At 41.0% G+C, this 25,356-nt stretch overlaps 1 protein-coding gene across 4 annotated transcripts in view; it reads right to left on the bottom strand.

Annotated features, from left to right (window-relative positions):
* fryl (furry homolog, like) overlaps positions 1-21,072 on the bottom strand; it is a 40,171-nt gene extending 19,099 nt beyond the window's left edge. Inside the window, exons 1-24 of one of the 4 annotated variants that reach the window (XM_057039293.1) lie at positions 20,565-21,072; positions 19,396-19,461; positions 12,155-12,363; positions 11,315-11,368; positions 10,270-10,409; positions 10,049-10,145; positions 9,137-9,216; positions 8,973-9,053; positions 8,700-8,868; positions 7,493-7,585; positions 7,309-7,407; positions 7,089-7,190; positions 4,712-4,756; positions 2,792-2,895; positions 2,595-2,703; positions 2,400-2,486; positions 2,152-2,323; positions 1,939-2,071; positions 1,736-1,843; positions 1,381-1,618; positions 1,120-1,296; positions 950-1,036; positions 597-865; positions 157-358 (exon numbers count right to left, since the gene is read on the bottom strand). In XM_057039293.1, the coding sequence (XP_056895273.1) occupies positions 157-358; positions 597-865; positions 950-1,036; positions 1,120-1,296; positions 1,381-1,618; positions 1,736-1,843; positions 1,939-2,071; positions 2,152-2,323; positions 2,400-2,486; positions 2,595-2,703; positions 2,792-2,895; positions 4,712-4,756; positions 7,089-7,190; positions 7,309-7,407; positions 7,493-7,585; positions 8,700-8,868; positions 8,973-9,053; positions 9,137-9,216; positions 10,049-10,145; positions 10,270-10,409; positions 11,315-11,368; positions 12,155-12,363; positions 19,396-19,461; positions 20,565-20,781 (3,138 nt within the window). In that variant the 5' untranslated portion in view covers positions 20,782-21,072. Of the gene's footprint in view, positions 1-156; positions 359-596; positions 866-949; positions 1,037-1,119; positions 1,297-1,380; positions 1,619-1,735; positions 1,844-1,938; positions 2,072-2,151; positions 2,324-2,399; positions 2,487-2,594; positions 2,704-2,791; positions 2,896-4,711; positions 4,757-7,088; positions 7,191-7,308; positions 7,408-7,492; positions 7,586-8,699; positions 8,869-8,972; positions 9,054-9,136; positions 9,217-10,048; positions 10,146-10,269; positions 10,410-11,314; positions 11,369-12,154; positions 12,364-15,990; positions 16,624-19,395; positions 19,462-20,564 lie in introns of those variants that run through there. The other 3 variants (XM_057039294.1, XM_057039296.1, XM_057039295.1) reach the window with 3 other exon arrangements.
* Positions 21,073-25,356: the final 4,284 nt, after the last annotated feature.

Raw genomic sequence — 25,356 nt, forward strand, 5'->3', positions numbered from 1 at the left:
CAGAGGTGAAATAAACAAGTAATCCAAGTAAATATTCTTGAGCTTTTACCAAATTAACCTAAGTGTCTCTAAATAGATATAGGGAAATAAATAAGCACTGCTTTAAGAGATTTTAAATCTGACTGCACAAAGTGGCATCTGTTCCACACTCTTAACCTTTGACTCATAACTGTAGCCACTGTCTGGGGTGGACGCCAGCGTCTCAGGCGGGGAGCAGCGGACGGAGCCAGGGTTGGAGGATGAGGAACACATGGAGGGTGAGGCAGAGCTGCAGCACAGAATCAAGTAGTTTCTCCAGAGACTAATGTAGGAGTCACTACTGTTCAGACTGTTCACTTTCTTGGCATTGATTGGGCTACTGGAACAGACAGACAGGACAGGTTAATGTTCAGGGACAGAAAGAACAGGTGAGGATACACATAAAACATTTGCCTTTGGTTGCTTTTGTCTCCATAGTCTTGTAAATTACTTGACTAAGAGAAGAAGCCTATCACATTGCATCATCACAAAGACACTCTCCCCTGTTTCGTACAAAGAGACTAAAACGTAAGTTACATGTACACTGGGCATAAAGACCAAGCCTTGTGAAAACATACTTGATGTCAACTTGTGGAGATAACAGTTGCAGGCGGGTGTAGGCAAACATCCAGGCATAGTTAACTGCAGTGGGGCAATGTTTAGGCAGGTGTTCCTGTCTCAGGTAGCTGGAGAAGCTGATGACCCAAGGGTCTTGGCCTTGGGTAACATGGGCAAACACCCAAATGTGTGAGGGGCTGACCACATCAAACTGATGACTGATTGGTGAGGAACTCCATTCTGCAAGAGTCTGAAGATCAATTCCACTGGGGCAGTACAGCAAGTTTGTCTACAAAGAAAACAGGTTACAATTATGTTCCACATATGCATAATGTGTAAGACGCAGTATTTTGGAAAGAGATGACAATTATACCTGGTCAGCTCCGGTAAGATGAATGAAGCTTTCCAAAATCGATGCACTTAATCTGTCCATAACATCAATTGCCAATTCCTCATCACCCTGAAATGATGGGTAGATGTCAGAAATAGAGCTCATCAAAAGCCTCTTTAAAAGAAAAAAAAACAGTGACAGGAAGCAATTACCCTGCCGATTCCCAGAGCAGTGTGCAGTGCTCGGACTTCCTTGAGGATGTTAACAGAAAGCCTCCGCGTAGCGGGGCGGCAGCTGCAAAGCACCACCAGTGCTAACCCCTCCACCATGTGCAGCACCCCCAAAATAGGAGTGCGTTCCAGTGACAGAGAATGGCCTCTGCCTGCGCCCTGTTGAACAAAACAAACTTTGAATTCAAGCTCATTCTAAACTTTCCACCGAATTTAAATGAATATATTAGAAACGTGCCCCACCTGCACGTTGTGGGTCTTATTGCTGCTCTGCACTGCCTGCCGCCACTGACTGATGAGCTGCAGTAGCATCTTGACAGCATTGTCCAGTAGCGAAGGGTGGATATCAGTTACCTCACGGACAATAAAGTAAACAAAGCCTGAGAGAACATCTTCTCGCCACTCTGGGAAGTCCACCATGAGGGCCTGAAGAGTAGTGAAGGCAAGGCCCCGCAGCTCTTCATCCATATGGATGGTCAGTCTAGAGAGGAAACAGGAAGGGAAATATTTAGAATAATATTATCTGTGTGGGTCCTATGAAACAACGCTGTACTCAATGGAAAGGTGTGTGTGAAAAGTCAAAAGGAAGGTCAATTACTTTGCTAGAAGCTCTATTAGGTCTTGTCTGCTCATGCCATCTGGTATCAGTCTTGGGATGGCGGCCACACACGTACGGAACAAATCGATCTTTGGCTTCCTCTCACCCCTGTGGCACAAACATTTCATTGGAAGCTTGCTTATCAGAGGGATGCAAAGCCATGGAACACAACATACTGTACAAATCAAGATTTGGCTACGTACGTAATCATGTCCTCTGGCTCCTTGTTGGACATCTGTATGTTGGTCATGCTCATTGAACGCCCTACTTCCTTGTCCAAGTGCCGTAGGATGTTATCCAAGGCCTTTCTTACTTGTGGATAGTACAGAGACATTCCTGAAACCATCCCAGCACAACTATTACACACAAGTCAGATGGCGTCCATAAAAACAGCGAGGATCAAAACTCCAACCTACCTATCACCTTGGCTTCCTCATCTGTAAGAGTGGTGTTGAGGAAGATCTTTTTGACCCGCAGAGTGTTCCCAGAAGGCATGATGATGCCTGTTGTCGGCATAGGAGGTTCACCATCTTTCTGTTGCAGACTGTCAGCAATCACCAAGAAGGCCCTCAAACCAATGTTCATCCTCTGTCAGGCAGAGCAGGGAGAAGATGTAAGGTATGACAAAATAGAGGTTTAGTCAACGCTCATAACTCTACCTTACCTCTGGATTAATGGCAAAGGTTTTGTGAGACTTGCTCACACACAGGAGGTCATAGATTATCTCCTTCATAGCAAAATCTAGTCTTTCCTGTAACAACAGAGAGGGAAGAGGTCATCCTTTTAGCTATTTCCTCACAATTCCCTCAAGTCTGGATCTGCTGTGAAAGCAGGCACATTCATTAATCCTGCAGGTCACCTGAGCTATGAACTGGATGATCTTAACAAAGATGTTGAGGGGTGTGTCTCTGGGAACAACACTCCGGGAGCCTTTGGGGAAAAGTGCTGAAATGATATTGAGCAGCCGACTGGAGCAAGAAAAGAAAGAAGTTGAGGTTACTTCATTGTAACCAATATTTTTACAAAATATGTTGATGTGTCAATCCTAAAACTAACCTTTGGGTTACTGTATTGCTCTCACACTTGATCCTGATGATATAAACCCAGAGCAGTCTGTAGAGCGACTCCAGCGCCACACGGGACATTTTGGGGTCTTTGTTCTGGGAAAGTAAAAACAATCCCTTTAGCTACATCAATAAGCAAATTCATCACTCACCTGTAAAATCTGGGTGTTTGTCACTTGGGATGCAACGATCACACACAAAACTTATGACAAAACATACACAACACAACTCGGGTCATAATGGTTACAATCAAGTCCACTTCCAGACCCTCACACACAGTCAACAGAATCTCGCCGCATTCGTTGAGAGGCTTCTGAATTCTGAACCTTTAAATACATTTTTAGTCACAGGATAACGAATAAATGCATTTGTAATTGCAACCCTTCATAGGAACATCCCGACAATGAGAAACCGATGACTTTTCAGGACTACGTGAATAAAATAGAGAAAGTATGCAGTAAAGAAACAAAGGCAATGACAAAGAGAGTTCTGAATTTCCCCCTAATAGAAGCTGACATAAACACATTCAGAGGACACATTAACACACAATTACCACAAGAGTAATAAACTGCATCCCAGGTTCAAATCCCATGCTCCAGTAAGTCTTTGGGACGTTTTTGGACCAACCAAGCAGGATAACAACTAAAACATGTAAGCGGTTTGGGCAGAAACGGGTGTGTTGAAAATATCCATCCATCAACATTTCTGTAACTTATTCCATTTAGGTGTTACACCCACTCCAAATGATTTGCAAAGTGTCTGTGGATTTTTCCTCTATTTTGGCCAATTAAACAAACTTCTGAATCCACAGCATATGAGATATTTTTAATAAGACATCCTTTAGTATTTAGTAGACATATAAATTAAATTCCTCCACACACTCACTTTTCACCAAGACATACTGCACAGGTTTATTTAGCAGTGTTTCTACGCAAAAGGATATGCTCGATTTGTTATTTCCATATTTGTTCTTTTGTTGTTATGGCTACTGTAGAGGAGTTTTTCCTTCATTTCTTCTGACCAACATCACCGTTTTCTCATGAGATTGGGGATTTTATGATAAATCCACAAACTCTAAACAGAGGCAACGGTGTACAATTTAACTGCCACCCTTTATTATTTCTCAATAAAAAGATAAAACAAATAGGACAACGTGCTGTGTCACATTTCTTTTAAGCAATGATAAATCCTGTGATTATATTCTACGTTTGCCAGCATAACATCGTGCCAACAGGTCACAAAAGGTTGCAGCAATGTTGATGCAAACCAGATTTGCATCAACTCAACTCTTTTGCAAAGGGGTGTTGATAATAGACCATTTCTGATACACTCCACCATATAGCTGTGTGTTACCATTATCATTGTGCATATTATAAAGTAAACATTTCATAGCACTTCTAATTTGAAGAGCAAAAACAAATTCAAATGAATCTGTATCAAATGCTTTTCTAACATAAAAAAGGACCAGAGGACCAAAATAATTTCACAATATGTGCGCCGGGAATAAATCAAATGCATATGGGTATGTAAAAACAAGTGGCCCAATAACAGCTGTTGGGGTCTAAACCACTGCAATGTGTGCACAGATTTCTGGGGAAATTCTAATAAGGCAACAGCACTGAGAGGTGAACTGATAAATGTGTTGTTTTATACTGCCACTAATAATAAATGAGTACAGTATAAGCATGTACGGTATATGCACCACTAATCTGACAAAAGCCATCACCATAAACCATCTCTCCTACAAGCCCTAAAGCAACATCACACAGTTTATTTTTCAACTCAAATTAAAACCTTAACATAATTTTTACCAGGGAGCACTCACAGGATGAACTACCCTAACTACCCTAGGGTTGTGGAGCTGTCAAAGGAATGGACGCACCAGGCAGGCCACTGACTTAAGACAACTCACCTGTAGTGTCTCAATCTGCTTTCGGATGCTGTTGTTAGACGGCATCTGGAGCGAGTCAGTGTGAGAAAAAAAGATCAAATGGCAGCAGATAAAGGATGCAGAGTTGGGGAGGGGCACATGCACGTTGAAACAAATAAAAACATAAAATGACAAGAGTAGTCCAGCATCTTTTTCTATACTCTTGTCAAAGTAACTGTAGGTTAATCCATGTGCAGTCAAACACAGTGAACTGCTTAACATGGTAATTCTGGATTTAGGAATTAGTAAAATTCTACTGATTAGAAAAAGAAATCCATCTGATGTTAGACTGATTGGATTTCAGATTGCAAAATGAGGAAAGGTGATCATGCAAAAGCAAAGGCGTGTCAAGACAGTGAGGCAGAAAAAATGCAGAGAAAGAAAGAAGTGGATATAAATGGAAGCGGAAAATATAATTTAAAAAATTGCAATTGGAAACCATTATAAACGTTAACAAATAGAGTCCAAAATTATTTCCTGGCATGCAACAACTGTAGGTGGGTTTTTCCAAGCCCAATAGGTTAAGCTAGCAGTAACCTGGCATAAATCCAGAGAATTCAACAGACATATCGGACACTGTAGTTCGTTTTAGTGTATCTTTTAGTTTTAGTGGCTTGCTGCTGCTGTATCTTCTGGAGTTTGACACCTACAGAGTGAAAGTGACTTCAAGGCATGGCTGGGCAGAGGGCAACTTATAAACTCTAATGACTTTATGGCAAAGCCAGTGGTTGCCAGCAGATAATTCACCCGTTCAACTGCCCCCTATTAAACTTTAAAATTCACATCAAATGGTATTTACCTTTTACACTTTACCCTTGGGTTGTTGTTCATTAACTGAACTAGGTGGGCTCCATTTAGTATTACTATGTGTCCATTTCAGCAGAATTAAAATACATTAGCTTACACACAACACACCTCTTGTCTGTTAAAACCATCTTTGGCAGATTATCAATCTACATGTCAACTTTGCTCTGGAGCCATAAGTTAATATAAAAGAAACCACAAAACATCACCCGTCTCAACAGAAAAGCTGAAACGTAGTGACACCCAAGACAGAAGTCTATTCGAATCAATGTCCAACACCTCCACCACAAAGCTCTATATTATATTTGAACCATGTGGGATTCCTACAATAAGTAATCAAATCATACAAGTGCAGATGAAGCCACGGCGTTCAATCATATTTTGATAGGCTTGGATTTGGACTTCTTGGGTTTGGTTCTTGCGATAAACCTGAAAACAGATGTGAGCTGTTTTTGATCTCCAGCAGGAATAACTTTATTCCTTCTATTTGTGCAACATGTTTTCACTCCTGAATTTAAAAATTATTTCCTTTGTGGAAAGGGGTGACGTAAGAAAGCTCTATGGGAAATAGGGAAGACAACACCGAGTGAATTTCCATTAACTATCAAAACCATTGAAACAACAAACTTACAATTAATACTATTGTGTGAAAACCTTTGATAGATGATAACACGGCTATTTTCAAAACTGGTGAATGGGCACAGCTAAGAGAAATCACCACGGTTAAAAATAGCTACACATCCCAGAATCCTGCCCAATCACTCAAAAAACACTGTTGACTTCAATGTAAATCAGCTGCATTTAAAAAATGTAAAAATGAAAGAAGATACAAATACAGATGGCTATTTCAGAAATGTACCGACGCAGACACACAAACGGAAAACTAAACACCACCACAAGAGCGCACAACCTCGACAGAACAGTGATCAACGAACAGAAGGGACATTCAGTGAGTCAATCTGTCAAGAATTTGGTCAATGAGGCTCCATGAGGGTAACAGGCAGGAATAATGCAGTTTTGATTCGCTACTGATTGGTTTATAAGGAATTACTAACAGACCTGAAATAAAACAGCACTTGAAAACACAAGGAAAGTTGAAAACTTAAAAGAAATTGTGATAGTTCAAAAGTGAATAATTAGTCAATTAACTTCTTTTATTTTATTTTTATGAATGGTAATCATATTTAACTGCGACAAATAAAAGTCGTCATTAAATCGAGTGCTGTTCCCTTTTCAGATCTGGCTGCTGCTGATAAAGTACTGTGATCTTCAGACAGACAAAAGAACCCAGCAATCAATCACGCCCACGACGGTTCCAATGATTGCAGCACCCAGGTCAGTAAAAACAGGGACAACCTTTTTAACCAGCAATAATAGCTTCAAAAGAGGGAAATCACCATCATGAATTTACTGTGGTCAGAATTTAATGTTTCATTAAGGTCGGGTCAGGTGTTTTATCAGAACAATCAAGGTCTTAAAACCTACAGTATGGATTCTTCATACTTTGGAAAGCATTTTGAAATGGGCTATGAGTGAAGCCCAGCTCTGATAATACCTTAAGGTGAGAAAGGCAGTTCTGGAGGAAGATGTGCCAGTTGTTCAGGAAGAACTGTTTCTGACTAACACACAGCAAGCATGTCACCAGAGGGTAGAGAGCCTGGGGAGAGAGGGAATAATGTCAGCCTTACTTTCAGGGTAGAGAGGGGGAAAAATACAAGAAATAGGTTAAACAAATAGGAACAGGAGTATAAAGGGAGACATGAAAACAGTATTACCAAAGAGTGCTTCTTTCTGGAACTAAGGTCAAATGTTGTCTGGTACAGCATCTCAACAAAGTTCTTCAGACAGGGCACGTTGACTTCGTTTTTCACCGCCTGAGGATGAACAAGTCTGTCATCTCTCAGATTGTCATGTGAGAGAATAAATCAGTGCAAATAAGTTTTAACATAAATGACTCACAGCTGCAACAGGAATAAGGATCTCAACAAAAAGGCCTGCCAGAGCATGCTTGATGTCTTTATCCTTGACTTCCAGAAAATACTGGGCACACTCCTGAAAGATCCACATACAGGTCACGAGTGTTGACTGGTGGTTTGCTTCAAACATTTACAGTATTTGTGAAATGGGAAAACACTGACTTAGTTATACTGGAGTACATTTCACTAATGTTGCTCACAATAAATGGCATTATTTTTCATACAAATTATTGCAGAGGAATTCAATTCGATCAACAATTTAAAAGAAGCACATTGAAAAGAAGAGTGGATGTCCTGCATTGCTAATTGTCCATGGATGGAATCATGATGAAAAGTGAAAGGAAAGGCTGATAATAAACTACCATCGATGAACCAAGTCTATCTCCCACACACACACACACACACACACACACACACACCTTGGCAAGCCTCACCTTTGATCGTTACTCATCTGACTTTATGAGAGCAACTGAGTTTGAACAAAGGCAGCAGTAAAATAAAACGTCTGATGCAATTTAGCAAACACGCCTCATTGATGCTTGCCATGGGCATGAACACACTAAATGCAGGTTGGTCACTGAAGAAGCTGAACACACATCTCTGATTGTAACAGCAGGACAGTAAATGACTCACATGGGTGTTGCCACATAAAGTGGAATTTTTCAGGCAAAAAGGCCAAAAACAAAGCTGCTGAAAGGAGCAGTGGAAAATAACTCAATATGGCAACACAGGGACCCACCACTGGGTTAGACTGTGTTTACCGTCTGGTTCAACTGCTGTGCTGCCCAGGATGTCAATGATGGCAAATCACACAAAGCCAAGTGCACGTTTTATGCATATCTGAAGGTTCATAACAATATAATTGACTTAATAATTCATTAGATATAGACAGGAAATATTTTTCAGGGGCCTGTAAAGTCGATATTATACTTCCCTGTCCAAGCTCACTAAAGAGTAGATGTAAATGTGTTTTTATTTTGAAGAACAAACAAATTGTAGGGACAGATGTCAAAAATAGTCTTTGTATTTATTCTCGTCTCTATCATACAACATTGATTAAAATAAGAAAAGGTGATCTCTTGAAAAAAAGAGGAAGAAATACATTTGTGGGGCCAGAATTCTATCAGAGACACTGAAGTACAAACACGCACAACAATCACTCCAGAACAACATTGCCAACTATAATTTACCTGCATGAACTGAAATGAAGCCTCAAAATCCTCCACAGGATACATTTTGACCCGGAAAAACTTCATGCCCATAATGAGACTGATAATGCTCTGGACCACAAAGGGACTCTGCTCTTTTAGCCTGAGTTCCTTCAGTTCGGTGATGAACTTCTTCCTGACTGCCTGAAACCTAAGCATACACACATCACAGATAAAGATACACTGCACTTAAATAAACTCCTAAGAGATGTACATTCGGTTGAGGTGCATCAAAATTAGAAATCAGGTCCTTACTTTGACTGTGTCAGGACTCCAATGACCTCTGCATACAGATCAGCAATGATGTGGACATTGCCGGTATTGGGACCACAGTATCTGATGAGGAAAGCATAGCATATTTAGAATTTATCTGGTGGATAACGTTCTATAACTACAGATATTACAGAAATATTGCTCACCCCTCTTTGTGTTTAAAGTGCTTGAACGCCAGGTTTAGAACTTCATGTACTAACACATCTGGCACAGGATGAAGAGGTATCTGGAAGAGGAGCACAGCCATGGTCATGGCATTTAGCTTTATTAGAAGGCTTGAATCTCTCATTGCTACCATCCTCTTTACCCAAGCAAGAGGAATGTCATAGAAAACCTAGCACCGGTTTCCTGGGAGATTGGCTTTTAACTCAGAATGTGGCTTGGATGTGGCTAGAAACAGCCTCAACAGAGAGCTGGGAGGCTGTTTCTATGGTGTGCACTCCACTTTGTGCTTGTGGAAGACAGTTTTCATAATGAACATTCGAGCATAAGATATGGAGCATTGCAGCAGGAAATGCTCTTATTGAGGATTTGCATTTTTAAAAATACAATTAACTGGATTTATTTATTTACAAGATAGCTGGAGGTAAATCCTGAAATTCAAATTCAATTCCACAAATCTATGGGTACACAAACAATACTAATAGTTCTGTAGCAGTTAGTATTGTATGAAATTACAGTTTTAAGCATGCTACCAGTTTAGAGTGCTTTCAGATTGGTTCATCATTCTGTTTTTAAAGGGATTATCTTGTAAACAGACACCACATATTGGTGGCCTATAAAGGCAAAGATGGAGCTTTGAATAGGAAATGTGATAATGGAAATACAAATGAACAAATGTGGTTTAGACCAATGGCCGATAAAATAAACTCCACAATGGCCTGAAATGACCCACTACTGCAATAAAAATGATATAAGCACATGTCATATTGGTCTAAGTACATACAGAGACTCTCCCTTATTCTATCTCAGCTGGTAGCGTTTGACAAATATGACCTCTGCAGTTTAACTGGAAAATAGAATTTAAAAACATGTAAATCGGGATGCAAAAAGCTCACCTGTTTCAGAACCTCCACTGAAACTAAACAAAAAATGAAATCTATGGCTAAGTCCCTCCGTTCCAGAAGATAATCTTTATCCCGGTGCTGTTCATCACTACAAACACATAAATGCAAACAATGAATAGATGTTTTCTCTACAACAGCAAAAAAAACAACCACAATCACTCAATATAGACAGTTGGAAAAACAAGAATAAAAGAAAATCCACAGCATCTCACCCTTTGGACTTGGTGCTGGAGCGAGGCCTGTACTCGTATGACTCGTCATCAGTGCCACTCTGCCGCCGGTACCAGTCAAACAGTGTGCGAAGTAGGGAGGGCAAACAGTGTTCTGCTATTGAGCTCATAGAGCTTATTAACTGAGGAAGGAATCAGAAAATTAATACGCATTACAGACATTACTGTGTGCACCAAATGTAGTAATTATCCCTCCGTTATACATGTGAAATGTATAAATATTCATATAGCTGCAGGTAAAGAGTGAGTACGAATAAAAAAAGGTGGTGTTGTGATAAAGACAACATGATTCTACTGGATAGTTCCAAGTAAACAGACAAGATTTATGAAGTAATAATGTTATTCTCCCAATCCAAAAATGATTTTTAGTTTATGGCCTTTTCATACTGATGGTCGCTGAAATATACAGTTATTTATCACATGTTGTAATTCATTGCATGAGCTTATGTCGTGCGCATTTTCCCCCCTTAAAGATTCGATAATTGATGGTTTGTTTCAGCTGTTTTTCCATTGCAAAATATAAAAATGTGTCATGCAAGTGTTCAGAAAATGATTCGGCACATTTCATTTAAGGAGCTGGTCTGTATTTACGTGTTTTTGAAGAGAGTAAAAACAATTCTAGGACAAATGCAACATTATGTGGGCACCTGCTTGTCCACCCTTACACTGTCACAGAGATGCACTCCAGTGCCTAATACTGATTTAGTAGTCAGGAGTGACACAGCAATTCTGCACTCAATTTTGCACTCTCTATACCCATTTTCTCTTCCTGGTTTACAATGGGACAGATGGATCTATAGCACCGTATCCTCTTTGGCTTTGTGCAGTGCTGAAAAAGCATTCTGCAGCAGACGGGCCTATTGTATAAGATTCTGCAGCAGCTACCGATGAGGCATAGACAGGTCACAGTGATAGGAACTGGGGATTCAGATATTACGCACTGGCAGAGGAAACAAAATGGGGAGAGTGGCCCAGAAGAAGCCAAATGCCTCATTAACCTGGAGGTTCTGAGTGCGAACATACTGACCTGGTCAAATTGTGCATCTTCCCCTCTCTGAAGGGATCGGGACAGGGGTTTCTCCTGCAACATACGTAAGAGAGTCAAAGAGTAAATGAACCAGAAACCCCATGATATGGTGTGAAAGCACATTAATATTCTGCTTGGCCAAAGCAATAAAACCACCAAAAACTTACTGGGCTTTTCCAAAACTTCATTATCACAATTAAAGAAGCTGAGCAGCAGATTTTTTTGCAGAGTCACTCACATCACTGCTGCTGAACCTTTTACTTCTTTCAACGTCGTCATCAGTGTTTGCATCAACCACCTTTACACACTTTCTCTAGTTTGGACACTATTACACTACATATACACTATTCAACTGAACTCACAAACATTTTACAATGACAGAAAACTATTCACGCAAACATTTTATGCTAGCTTCCATTTTTTAACTCACAACCGTAATAGGAATACTGATTAACCAGGTAAGGGACCTTCAGGACACAGATGTCTTTACACAACATCCTGAGAAGCTTGTGACATTCAAATTATCTGTATTCCAGTAAATATGATCCTAACAATGGCCCGAGCTTGTGAAAAATAAATGGCTTACTCATTTTTAATGCCTCTTAATTTATGCAATCATTTATAATAAATTATGTTACTGACCAGCTTTAATTAAACATTCTGCATTGACAGTAATATTTGTATATACAGGATGAGTATTTTGATGTTCCTCTTGTGCCAGTTTAAAAGGAATGTGACTCGGTTGCAAAAGCCTGTTTCGACAGCACCAAATGATTCCTTGTGTTACAAATTTCATTTCCTGTGTGTTTTGACACCAGATGTCAGCCTCTGCAGACTCACCAGCGGCTCGGCCATCACCATCTCAATCTTCTTCTCAGCCAGCACAGCAAACTCAGCAAACAGACTCTTTATGACAAACTCCCCGGGCTTCAGCTCGGGGTCAATGGTGATGCTTGACATGGCGGCAATGCTTTGCTTCTCCCACGAGAGGGGAGTCACTAAGGAGGGGGCACGGCGTCTGCTCACGCTGCTACTGACTGGTGCAGAAGCTGTGGAGAGAAAAGGTTGGGAAATAATATAGTGACATTCAAGAGTAGCTCATTAAATTAAAAGACCATATTTAATAAGTAGCCTGGTTAAACATGCAGTGTCATGGTCTATGTCTAATTAAAAGCAGCCCAGACATTTCCAAAAAAGGCAAACTGACTCAACAACCGACCACATTTTTTCCAAGGTTCTAAAATGAGACATTTGCCCACAGTGAGGTGAATAACCTTAAAAAAATTAACAAGGATAATCATATTGTGATCACGTTGTGAAACGTTATAAGTGTGATAAAAGAAGAAGCCTGATGCAGAGCCAGAGAAATACTGATGAATGCTCATTTTTGCAAAAGAATTTTCTATATTAACTTAAAGTACCACCAAGGGAAACGAAAGTGATGAACGTGTGGGGGGGGGGGCAAAAAAAAAAATCTGTGTTTATATTTCACAACTGTCACACTGCTCAATCAGAAATAACTTAACTTCCACTGTGATTTTCAACAGTAGTTGCCAGCCTTCTTCTTTTTTTCCCAACTGAAGTTTGTTTAAATCTTTCACGTGTGCATTTGTTATTTAAATTTAAAAAATACAAAATAATACATTTATTCTTATCTTTACTTGAAGTACTTGAAATGAGCTTTATTTTCTCCCGAAGACAAACTAGCAGTCAAATCCGTATTTGCTTAAAGTTGATGCAAGAGAGAAAAACATCACACAACAGAAACAGAAGTGGTTCAATGGTCCCTATTTTAAACCAGCGGCAGCACTCGCTGAAGCTGCACTCACTGACTCATCTGTGACCTAAAGACAAGGTTTCTTTTCCCAGTCAAATTTAAATGCAAAATCCTGAAGCAGGGATTGGGGATAATATGTAAAAGACCCTCTTGACATTTGTTGGGGCTTTGAGGACATCGTCCCACCTCGGTTACATTTGAAGTTGGACCTTATTTTGTGCCACATATAGTGTTGGATCTTGTCAGAGCTAATTCGTCATGCTGGAAAATAAAAGTTGCGAGGCTGAACCCTGGTATCAGACCCATTTTAACTTCCAAAAAAGTAGCATTTGTGGCACATTTCAGTACCAAACTGGATGACGTCTTGGGTCCAAAAGACAGCGAGTCTAAATTTTATTTCTTTAGTTATTTTTATTATCATTATGATTGACATTTTACTCAGTGTCATAAAGATTGTGAATCCCCATTAGAACAGTTTCATTTTTGCCAGAAAGCTGCACAAAATCCTTAATTCCAGGCAGAAACTAAAACCTTTCAAACCAAGATTTTATTTTATTTTTTTTAAAGGCTACCTTTTAAAACATTGTACACAAAAGTTTACTGTGGGAAACCAGCCATTGAGCACTGAACCTTGACCATCACATTATCCCAGATTATCACCAGTTAATCTGTCAGAATTGTATAACATCATTGTGTTCCCATTTTCTTAAAATAAAATAAAAAATACTGCCTGATGTAGGTTTGCTCCTTCTTCCATGACAGACACTTTTTGTGGTTTGTTATCTCCTACAGCCATGTTCTAAAGATAGTATGTCCTTAAAACCCTTTTAACTTTGTATAAGAGCAAGGGCTGTCAAAATAAATGATATAGTATTGTATATAGACGTATGTATCGTTCGGTTTTGGGCTTCTTCCATTCTCCTGATCATCTCTACACCTTCATTGGAGTCCATCTGTGGTTAATGTCTCTGTGTGGGCATGATTTGGGCAGACACACACCTGTCTACATGAGGTATCACAGTTCATAATGTATATCTGAGGAAACAAACAAACCATCGGATCAAAGGGACTGAATCAATCTACATATAGAGGCTATAAAACTATTTCTGCTTCACTGGTGGATCCCAGGAGCTTGGAGGCCCCTGCCATTTTAAAATGAAAGAAGTCTGGAACAACCAGGACTCTTTAAAGCTCGAGATCTGGAAAGAAATATTGTGGCCGTGAACCCAATGGTCACCCAGGCTGGGCACCTGAGGTCCTGTGTGCAGAAAGTCAACTATCAGTGCAGCACCTGCATCCACCAATCATAGGTTTCCTCTCAGTACCTCTAAAAACACTAGATCTTACGATCAACAGCAGAGTTCTTCCTCCATACAAAATATTTTCCAAAAGATTAAGGACTAATATGACCGTAACAACTGGCAGTAAATCAGAATTTTTGCCTCATCACATTATTCATTTCGATAGCACACTATAGAACCGCAGTTGCAAAACAGAAAGGGTTGCGTGAACCTCTGAACATAAGCAATAAAGCTGGGTTTGGTTTTAATACCAAGAAGTGTGTAGTTTCACTAGTTATAAATAAATTAATGAAACCTGTGGGTACGACAGCCTTCACATACTCAAATATGCGATGGCTTTGATTCCATGTTGTAAACTATGTGATCCTGGGTCTAATTTCAATGATAATTATAGTTCAGAAATGGTGCTGCCACGATTCTTTTACCATAGGAGCTAATTTCCCCATTCAATAAGAGAATATATTGTGGCATATAGAAGACAGACATTTCCTGATGGAATAAAATAATCATTTATCTTCCTCTTATGATAACATTTGTGCACATTATGAATATAATTAAATGCAACTCAGAAGTGTAATCCTGTTGTCTTTGAATGGAATTTCTTACAAATAATGGTTATAAATGTAAGTTAAGAAGGACAAAACAAACAAAGCTGATAAGTTCATGGTCAAAAGCTGAGGGTCACTTTAGAAACAGGCAGCATAATTAACAAAGGAAAATCTATTTTGCTAAAGAATCCTTGGCTCATGTGATTCTTGTTGATCTTTGATGATGTTGCTGATACTTTCTCTGCAGCATTCCTTAAGCAGGGCAACTCTACTGCTCCATTAAAAATAAACATTCCTTTCCTAAAAATGCCTTGTAAAAATGTGTTAATGCTCTGGAACTAAAGCATAGCCAACGCAGTGAACATCCGAGACCATTTCTGCTAAAGATAACTGATGATTAATGCAAACAAATGTGCTATGGGACAGATTGAAAACTAAAAACTATTGCTAAACAAGTCAATGTATAATACTGTATATCTCAGGGAGAAGAATGAACCAGATCCTCTTTCACAGCCAATATGACACGCACTGCAAGGGAAGCTAATAATAGGAGAGAAGTACAAGATAGATCAATAAGAGGGAAGATTAGCAGCACCAGAGGCTTATAGGCAGGAAAATGGAGAATAAAGATTGTGCTATGAGCTACGAATGAGGAAATACTGGTTATGGCTTCTGTTGTCAAAGTATTAAAAGAAAAATAAAGAAGTATCTTAAACAAAGTGTTCCTTAATCCATGAGACTATGATCATCAATAAAAGCATATCTATGGACAACCAGGAACCAGTAGCAGGATAAACACGGGAGGAGAGGAGAGAGCCGCTGCAACCTGCATACGCATGAAACAAGCCTGGTGAACCACCATCAGTCATCCTGACAACTCCATTAATAACCACTTTTCTCCTACAGGGAGGAAACAGGAAACCTCCGAGCATGATTTCACTGCACGCGGACATGTAATGCTGCAAAGTGTCTCCTTGCTGGGTGGAGGAGATAAGTCTGGTGGCCGGGTGAAGAATGTAAACATGAGCGCTGGCTTGGCAGGGTACTCACAGCTGCTGCTCCACGACTTGAGCAGAGATTTGATGCTGATCTCAAAGAATACGGAATCCTGGAGGCTCAGCATGGTGTTCCTCCAAAGTTTCGGTTCAGCACGGGAGACGATTTTTACATGGCTGATCAAAAGTACATTTCACCGAAATGTCATTTAAAAAAAGGAAATGTGTAGGCTCTTCACATTTGGGGCTCCTTTCGGTTGAGCAGAGATGAAAACTACCCTCCACAGGTGATGGTTACAGACATGGTGGAGAACAAGAGCAGTGAGCAGCTGGTCAGGAAGACAGATCCGAGAAGTGCCACCAAGTTGTTCTTTTTCACACAGCCTGTTCTCTGGCATCGAAAACGGAGCGGGGAATGAAAGAAGAGTAGAGCTGGCTAGTTAGAGAAGTATTCTCCACCAGTGCCTGCTGCCCACTTGCCAGTCCACACCGTCACGCATCCCCATTCCAGCACAGAAGAATCCAGAACGGTGACGGACAAACCTCTGCGAACTTTGTTGCACAATAAAAATTAAAAAAAATGTAAAAAAACAACCCAGCAGCAAAACAGCCTACGGCAAAACTCTTAACAATACGCTGCGATATTCCGTCTCTTTCTCCTTCCTGTGTGTACGTGTGTGCCAGTCGTAGATCATAGCGCAGTCCACCACCCTCCGCCTCCCCCAAAAGTGCCTTCTCTCTCTTCATTTGCTTACAAGCGGCCCCTCCCCTTCCCAGCTAGCTCTGGTTCTTTCACCGATGCCTGCTCCATTCTCTGAGTGAGAGCAATCTTGTTTCAACACACAACGGGGGGAGGTGGGAGCGCGGTGTGGGGCGAATGATGTCATCAAAATGCTGCGAGTGTTCCCTGGCTGGGTTTCAGCGATGCATATGCATGTCAGAGCTGCTACTGTGCTGCTTCTCCTCTGGCCTATCAAAACGCCACTTCCTGTAAGCTCTACAGCAATACTGATGCGTCACCCCCGACTGCAGCAGGAGGGGAAGAATAGGAGGATGGGAGAGAATGGGAAAGAAAGGAAGGGATTAATCGAACACAGGGTGCATATGCAACAATCTTAAACTGCTCTCCGGTTTGAGTCGGAACTGTGGCAGAATTTAAAGCACGTATCCATCGATATCTCACACTGTTACTGGAGAGTCTCACAGTTCAGAGCACCATCATCTTCCCGAGCTAGCTGCTCACACCCATTGGAGGCATTACATCAGTGTTTGTCCAAAAGGTTTAAAGCATAGTAACACAGACAATAATAAACAAACTAGCACGTTGCATAAGTGAGTCTGTTTTCTTTCTGCACTTGCACAGCCTCAGACCAGATTCACATGACATTGAGCAATATATATCCAGCTCAGGATTAGGCTGTTACCAAAATATTCTGAAGAGAACTGCCGTGGGAAAAGACTAACTCTTTGTCTTTCAGTTTTGTCTTCATTTCTCTCCCTGTGACACCCTATGTCACATGTCCTCCACTTCACAAGTTATGCAAAATGAGGCAGAGCACAGTGCAAAAAAAAAAAACCACAGAGACAAGCAGATGCTTTGTGAAGCCCTGGCTGGTGCTACCCTGATGCTGGCTTCCACTGTGAAAGTCTGTCTTGTCATAAACAAGTACAGATTCCTTCCACTGCACAGTTGGATCAATTCGACAATGTTTTCCTTGATAACATGTTGGAAGTTCTGTATACAGCGAGGTGTCTGAGTGCGAGACAGTTTGGAGAATCATTGTCTTCTTAATCCACTGGATCAATGATTTTTACATACAAACCAGGTGATGCTTTAAGACCCGTCACTGACATGTAAAGATGTTTTGGTACGCTGATGCTTGTGCTCCAAGATCACATAGAAATACAGACTGTGAAGCTTTATGGCTAATGGGAAGCAGAAGATGAACTGACAACATTAGTGCTAAGAGCTGCTGCCTAACACAAGTGACGTAAGCTGCAAATAAACATGACTGACTTCCTGGAAAGAGGAGCCCGCTGATTAAATAATGTCTACTAAATACACAATCAGGGCCGGCTACAGATGCCCCATTCACAAAATGGGAGCAGCGATGGATAACTGGCCATCCTTTCTGCTGACATTATAGAGGAGCTGTTCCTCTGGAGGCTGGAGGATGCATTTCCTGTCCCAGCCCCTCTGAAGGGCAGTGGTGGGAACAATAATCGATAAACTGTAATTTAATCCCTGACCTCCCCAGTGGTGCCTGGGCTGCAGAGGACACACCAGTTAGAGCCATCTGGGTATACAGCACAAGTCTAAACTCACTCCTCCCTTCACATTCTCACAGCTCTCAGGGACTAACCACTGGAAGACACCCTTTATTTAAAAAAAAATAAAATAGATATATTATTAATAATATATATTTTAATATACAACAGTTTTCTATATACATATACTGTATATACACATTATATGTGTGTGTGTATACATATACACACACACACACACACACACACACACACTCACTGCTACTTAAGGAAATTCTTTTTTCTTGTAAGTGGGTTAATGAGCTTTTTTACCCCAGCAGGGGCCCATGGTCTGGACCTTTACCGAGCTATTGATTAACTCAGCTTTGCCTTGGGCAGGTTAATAGACTGTACCGTTAAGATTACAGTATAATGCAAGGTGTTACAGGAATAACTTCCTGCACAAACCAGATGTATTCCATCGTAATTAGAGGTCCCTTCTTCTCCAATATAATTCCACTTGAAGATTTCAAGAGAGGGAACATTCCAAAGTCTTAAGAACAGTCAAAAGAACAACAGGCCAACCTTAATTAAACCTTATCTCATCATAGGTACAAATTATGAAAGGTCGCCACACCACTCAGCACCTCTTTGCAAACCATCGGCGTGCAGTTCACACAGCTAAAGCACAGGAAATGGAAAAACTTAAACAATGATTCACGGTGTCATTGCCACAATAACGCATTTAAACCAAGTGCAGGCTCCGCCCCAAAGTGTGTCACTACAGTGTTTGGGTCACTCCAGTCAGCTATTAACAACAAAGCCTCAGGACTACATTAGTCCAGGTCAGTGTCTTCAGTTCTTCAAGAAAAAAAAATCACAACATATAAAAACAACCTACAAAACATGCAATAAATATGCACAAATTGTAACACAAAATGCTGCTGCAACGATTTCATTACACTACCACATATAATCTCCCAAAATATGCAAATTCAAGTACTTTATGACTCTATCCAGAGAAACCTGATGGGATGAGAAGCACCTTCATGAAAGTCGACTCCCATCAAGGGAGGCACTCAAATTCAAATCAAATGAAAATAATCCCAATACCTGAATAAACCACACCGCCACCTTTGCGTATCATTCCCTTTGTATTCTCTTACACTCACTCCTGTAGCGATCAAACCACACAACACGTTACACAACTCACCATTGTCACCTTTGCCACCACCCACATGTTGAAAAAAGGAGACTTTTCTAATATGACGGCTGTTTCCTAGTTGGAAAGAAAGAAACATTTTTTTTAGGCAAACCAGCCCGTCGAGGAATCAACTCAGTGTCATCACAACACAGAGTATTTGATGTGCACACAGATCAAAAATGTACCATAAATACGGTGTCTACTGATGTTAGACGCCTCCTTGAGATGATTAACGCAGTCGGCACAACACGCAGTTTGAATATCACACAAACTTCACTTACCCAGATTAAAGAGTAGTGAAGTCCTTATGGATAAGCCTTACATAACAGTGTCTGGTAATGATTATTTTAGTAATATAGATTATTGCACTGAATTATTACTTCTGTGACAGTGAACCTGGTGTATTTATCAGATAAGTTTCTTTAACTCTTTGCATCTGCAGCCTAGTATTTTAACACATCTGTGCAGTGTTGGCTGGTACGCAGAAGTAGAGCACGAATCCAGTGAAGCATCAGACAGTTTGATTAATTTCAAATGACCACATACGCAGAGGGAACATCAATGTTAAAACATCCTGATACACAGGTGGCAGTGTGATATATTGCGATACATTAGGATGCCAAATGGGAAAATAAATTTACTTTCCCCCCTCAAACATTATGTCACCCCTAAACTTTTTGTTACACTGCAATATATTTGTGCAATTTATACCATCGTGACCCTGAGCCTCACTTATCACATAGTTCCTTAAACAAATGTACAAACCGACACAGCATTTTAGACTGATTATAGTTACACCACCTCTTATTACAGTACATTTATGCTAATAATGGGGTGTTTTTATGGTATAAATCGCATTGGAGCCTTTTTCAATTTTATTGTTCAAATTGCAAAAGGTTGGTGAGAGTGACGGCATAGAGTATCTGCTAGGAAGTGAACCTGCGCATATTACATGGTCAAGAGAGGTGAGAGACGTCACTTGCTGATTGTTTTGTTGAAATATTCTACTACATTTGACCAATTCTACATCTTTGTTTCCAAGTGTGCTGAAGGAAAAGCACCACTAGCGATGTTACCATGATGCCTGGTCACAGTCAGATTTGGAATTAGGACTAATGATTTGAGAAGCCATTGACAATAAAGCCTAGTGTGCTGAATCTTTTCTACTCTAGTTGTACCTTTGAGGCGACTTCGGTTATTACTGTCAGGCCTGGGGTGGCTGATCCCTGGATCAGCAGCTATCACCTGCGCTACCGGGTCCTCGTCAATGGTCTGTCCCATGACCAGCAGGCCCAGTCGTTTCATGTGGAGGAGCCGCGACCCTGAATCCTTGGGCGCAGCTCTATTCGGTTCCCCTGAGATGATGACTGGAACCAGGCTCTTCAGAAACGCCATCTTTCAATTGCGTCCTTAATCCAGTAACGTGAGCTGCACCACTCTCTTAACTACCTCCATACCTGAAGCATCCGTCTCACTAACAGACGAGCAACGTTCCCTATCTGCAACCGATACCTAAAAAAGCATATTCACACAGTCGCAGCCCGCACCTTTACAGTCTAGTGAAGCCAACACCTGTCAGACTTATGTCGTTTGTCTTGACTAACTGGTAAAGGTAAAACCCATTCATGACAGACAGGAAACTCCTCACTATGAAGCGGTAGCCGTCTGCCAACTGTGAGCATGGCGAACAAACACATGCCACTTTTTGTGGCTCATGATGTAATTAGGAGCAGTGGGCAGGACTACGAGTCCCAGGCACTATCTAGGGTGGAACTAGCAAATGTTCCACCGAAGATAACGCAAGCACGGGCCCACAGCCAATGACAACAACGACGACACAGGCCACGCCCTGTCAGTTGTGGTTGCTCACTGGAGAGAAAACCCAAGAGAAGACTGACAGATGGTTTCAGGAGACAGAAGGCCGTGTGGAGAGGGCAGCGATGATAGCCCTTATCAACGTTACCAAGGGTTGATAGCTGTTGGCAAAAGTAAACAAAGTTATTGGCTTCATAACTAGGACAAAGCACCCCCTGTTTCGAACGTTGCTGAAATATTACAGCACAGCGACGGGTGAAGACAGATTTCTGTGCAAACTTTGACTGCAATGTGTCGTCGCAATCTAAAGCTTTATCCGAGCATTGGCCTAAAACCGAGGGAAGTAAATATCAGGCCCTAAAAGCGATCAACGCCCCAACAAAAGGTCAACAGTAAACAGCAACTAGATCGTACCGCCTTCAACCAGCATGTTTTTATTCGTGCTTGATATCTTTCAACACGTCAAAATATTCACTTCCAAACATTCGCTTCCATCTTTAATTCTAAATGATTTGATTATCATGAATAATAGAATAATGCCCAATACAGAGGTAATACTGAGGAGCCCAATAACTCCCAATAACCCAATAACCCATTTTTGGAGTTGAGGATTTCTGCACAATTACTTCAATTGTGTGGCCATTAGCTTAATTCAACCCTTCTTTGAAAATAACAGGGCACATTTTCTGGGATAATACAAGTCTGGGAAAAGGGAAAGATGCTGAAAGAGTGGGGCAACAGTAGAAGGTGACTAACAGAAAAAGAGGGATGACTGATGAGGCACAGATAGCCATCACCCAGCCTAAGCACCACAATGACCAGTGGAGGCAGCTGCGGGTTGCTGGGGCCAGGTCGCTGGTGCTGACGAGTTAGAACAATACTCCTGCACAGGAGGCCCAGATCCCAATCAGCCCAGGAATGTGGAAGAGGAAGTTCTGAGAACAATGTGCAACGTTCCAATGCCACTCTGGGTCCCACCCGCTTCAGCCTTGTTCTGCTTTCGAGCAGAAAACAGGAAGACTATTGGGCTGGTCCAGATTTTTTATTTTATTCCAAATTTATAGATGTGGTGCTTGGCTTGCAGTTGCGTGTGACTCAGCACAAATCTGTGACGATCACACATATGACTAAAAGGTGAGTCCAAAACTTTACATCCGTAGTCAGGGTTCAAACCGTAACAGGTAAGACAATAGCAAAAAATAATAATAAAAATGATGCTGCACTGCCCTCTAATGGCACACAATGTAAACACACTATTCAAGCTAGAATCCTTCCCAACTTCTTATTATACATCTGACATCATTTATATGCTTGATGACAATTAAGGTTCTAAAACTGACACAAATTGACGCCATCGTTATCTGCGGCATATAATTACGCACAACTCGCGGTGGAGGAGAGAAATATGTCATCTGGTCCCTTTTCATGACTCCTTGGAGCACGAGAGCATTAGTTTCGCTCCAGAAACAAGAAATACTAATAATAACACTGAAAGTCAAGCCGACAACCCCGACAGACAGCTGTGCTGCGGAACAAGTACCATTACTTAAGAACATAAAAATGTCACCTGACTAGAACTTGTTATTTTTTTTCCACAGAATTGCTCAATTTTCAGCTTTGACTGATTCTACATCATGAGAAAATAGACCTAAATGCCCCCCCCACCACCAGACATTCTGCTCATATCTACTGCTGCTCAGAATTAATAAAAGATACGATTGCCAAAAACAAATACAGCGTAAACTATAAATCACTTGATCAACGTCATTAACAAGCTGCCCTGTGGCACAAGATAGTTTATCAGCTCATTTATATTCATAAAATGTCACGAGATGTGAACATAAGCACTTTCAAAGATGATTAAAGAATCATTCTGGGAGAAAGAAACGACACAATGTTGATTATGTTTAGTTTTTCATTTTAAAAAAGCATTAAATCCACAAAATTACTACAAAACGCAACTCAAGTAGTTGTTTTTTTTTTTTTTTTTTTAATCAGTCAAGCTACAGTGTTGCAGATATAAGTATACAATGTAAATATTTAAAATTCCTTCAATGTGAATTTCTGGCTGTCCCTCACAGTTAAAGTACAGTATACCTACAATGGAAATGGCAGAGCTCTGCCTTCTTTGTGAGCGGAACCTGCTAAATCAGGGTATATTTATTTTGTTTCGTACCCATACGCATCATCAGATTCACATCCAGACTTCCTGCTGCTCTGGTGTTCAAGAAATGTATTTATGTTACTTTACTGTCAGCAAATCTCACTCTACGTAGCTTGCAGTTTGGGCAGCAGCTAAGCTAGAGCACACAGTGGACCACGGAGCCAGCAGGGCTTACCTTAAGGCCATAGGTCAGTGTCCACACGGGGGAGAAGGGAGGTCCTCGGTTTACTCTTTAAAAACCTGAAAACAAAGCACAAACCTCTCAGTACACATTACCTCAAAACCACTGTAAAATATTGTTTTGTTTATCCTTTGACCAATGCCAGCCAAGGACAGATGAATGATCACAGACGAGAGATTTTTTATGTAATAACTGGACAATCGTGTGGTAAAAAGAGGTCTTTTTGTTTCTGGTAAGAGATAATACTTTAAAATTAGACGGGTATTCTACTTTAAAGCCTTAACAAGATGAATAAGTTCTGTTCTTGGATCCAAATAAATTGAATTTGTTTCTGTAAAACTCTATATATCCATTGTTTTTATAAGGGCATAATTGCTCATGTTGCATTTTATATATCGACCACAATAATACAATCACATTGCCTTGAATGTTTTACATTTTAATAGTTTGATAATGATTATATGACAAAGTAAAACTCTAATCTTGGTGAATTTTTAACTCGAGCGGCGTATGTGTACCATACTCCTAATGACTCAGATAGGATCTGGCTCATTTTCCCAGGAATGAGCTCCGAACGCCCGTCAGTCCTGTGACAACAACAACAGGCCAGTCAACTAAAACGTTTGGAATTCAGCAGCTGGAACATAAAGCACGGGAAGCATCGGTGTCCTGTCCCTCGCTGCCTGGATCTGGTGCCCGTGCAGCTCTCTCAGAAAGACCTCCTGATGATAAAGCATTGATGCGCACAGTCAGTGCACGCTCGGCCACTGGACGGGACTCCAACTCTGAACTCGATCCCTAAAATGGCAGCGCTCTCCTGAAGTTTGGCTGCTTCCATACGTTCCCGCCAGACCGAGCATTGCTCTGAACGTGGAGCGCCATCAGATGGTGCGCTCTGGGGTCACAGTAAATCGACGGGCCAGTCTAAAGCAGCCTGGGTCGCCCTGTGCTGGGACAGGATTAAAACCTTTGCCTGAGCAAGACTATTAATCTGAAGATTATACACCACATCCAAGAGGCAGTTACGTAAGCGGCGAGAGCCTCTAAACTGGGCTTTCCTTCCACTTTAACATGATGGCAGCTGCAGGGGATCCACACCATCACAATCATGGCCACTGCACGTGCACGGAAAACAGAAGGAGGAAGAGTTTAATGCTATGAGGAGCATAAACAAGCATGGAAGGGTCTAACTTTTATGAAGGACCACCAAAACAAAGGAAGGAAGAAGAGGCCAGTGAGTCGGGCCAGAGAGAGCTGATGTGCGAGGACACATGGTGCGAGCGGGTCAGCAGAAATACAGCTTCGTTTTCATCACATGAGCTATTAGGCCTCCCGCAGCAACAAAGACTGCCAAAAAAAACACGTCTCTCGGTTCACATACAAACACATTTGACATCCTGTTTCGACACTAAAAACATAAAACTGTCTGACCACAAAAAGGAAGAGTAAGCCCAACTAACGGGTAGAACCGCCTCCTCTATATTTAGAGCTCTATCCATTAGAGGGGTTAAAGCAGTTTAAACCTACATTTTAGTCAACAGGGACATGTGAGAAAGACTAAAGGTCAGTGGAGCACCAGTGATCTGATCAATGGTTAACTTGACTTTGTTCAGTATTGCCCCGCAATTTGGCACACAAGGATGCTTCAGAAAGAAGGTCAACCAGGAAGTAAGAGATATTTCTGACTGTCCCATATCCCTTAACGAATCTACAGCTCATTGTGTCACGGATCACTGGATATGCTTCTCAGGGTAAGGTCAGGGGAGTTGGCCAATAATGCAAAGTCTGGGGAGGTTTCCATTAAAAACAC

The sequence above is a fragment of the Takifugu flavidus genome, chromosome 7 (genome assembly GCF_003711565.1).
Source record: "Takifugu flavidus isolate HTHZ2018 chromosome 7, ASM371156v2, whole genome shotgun sequence".
NCBI lineage: Eukaryota > Metazoa > Chordata > Actinopteri > Tetraodontiformes > Tetraodontidae > Takifugu > Takifugu flavidus.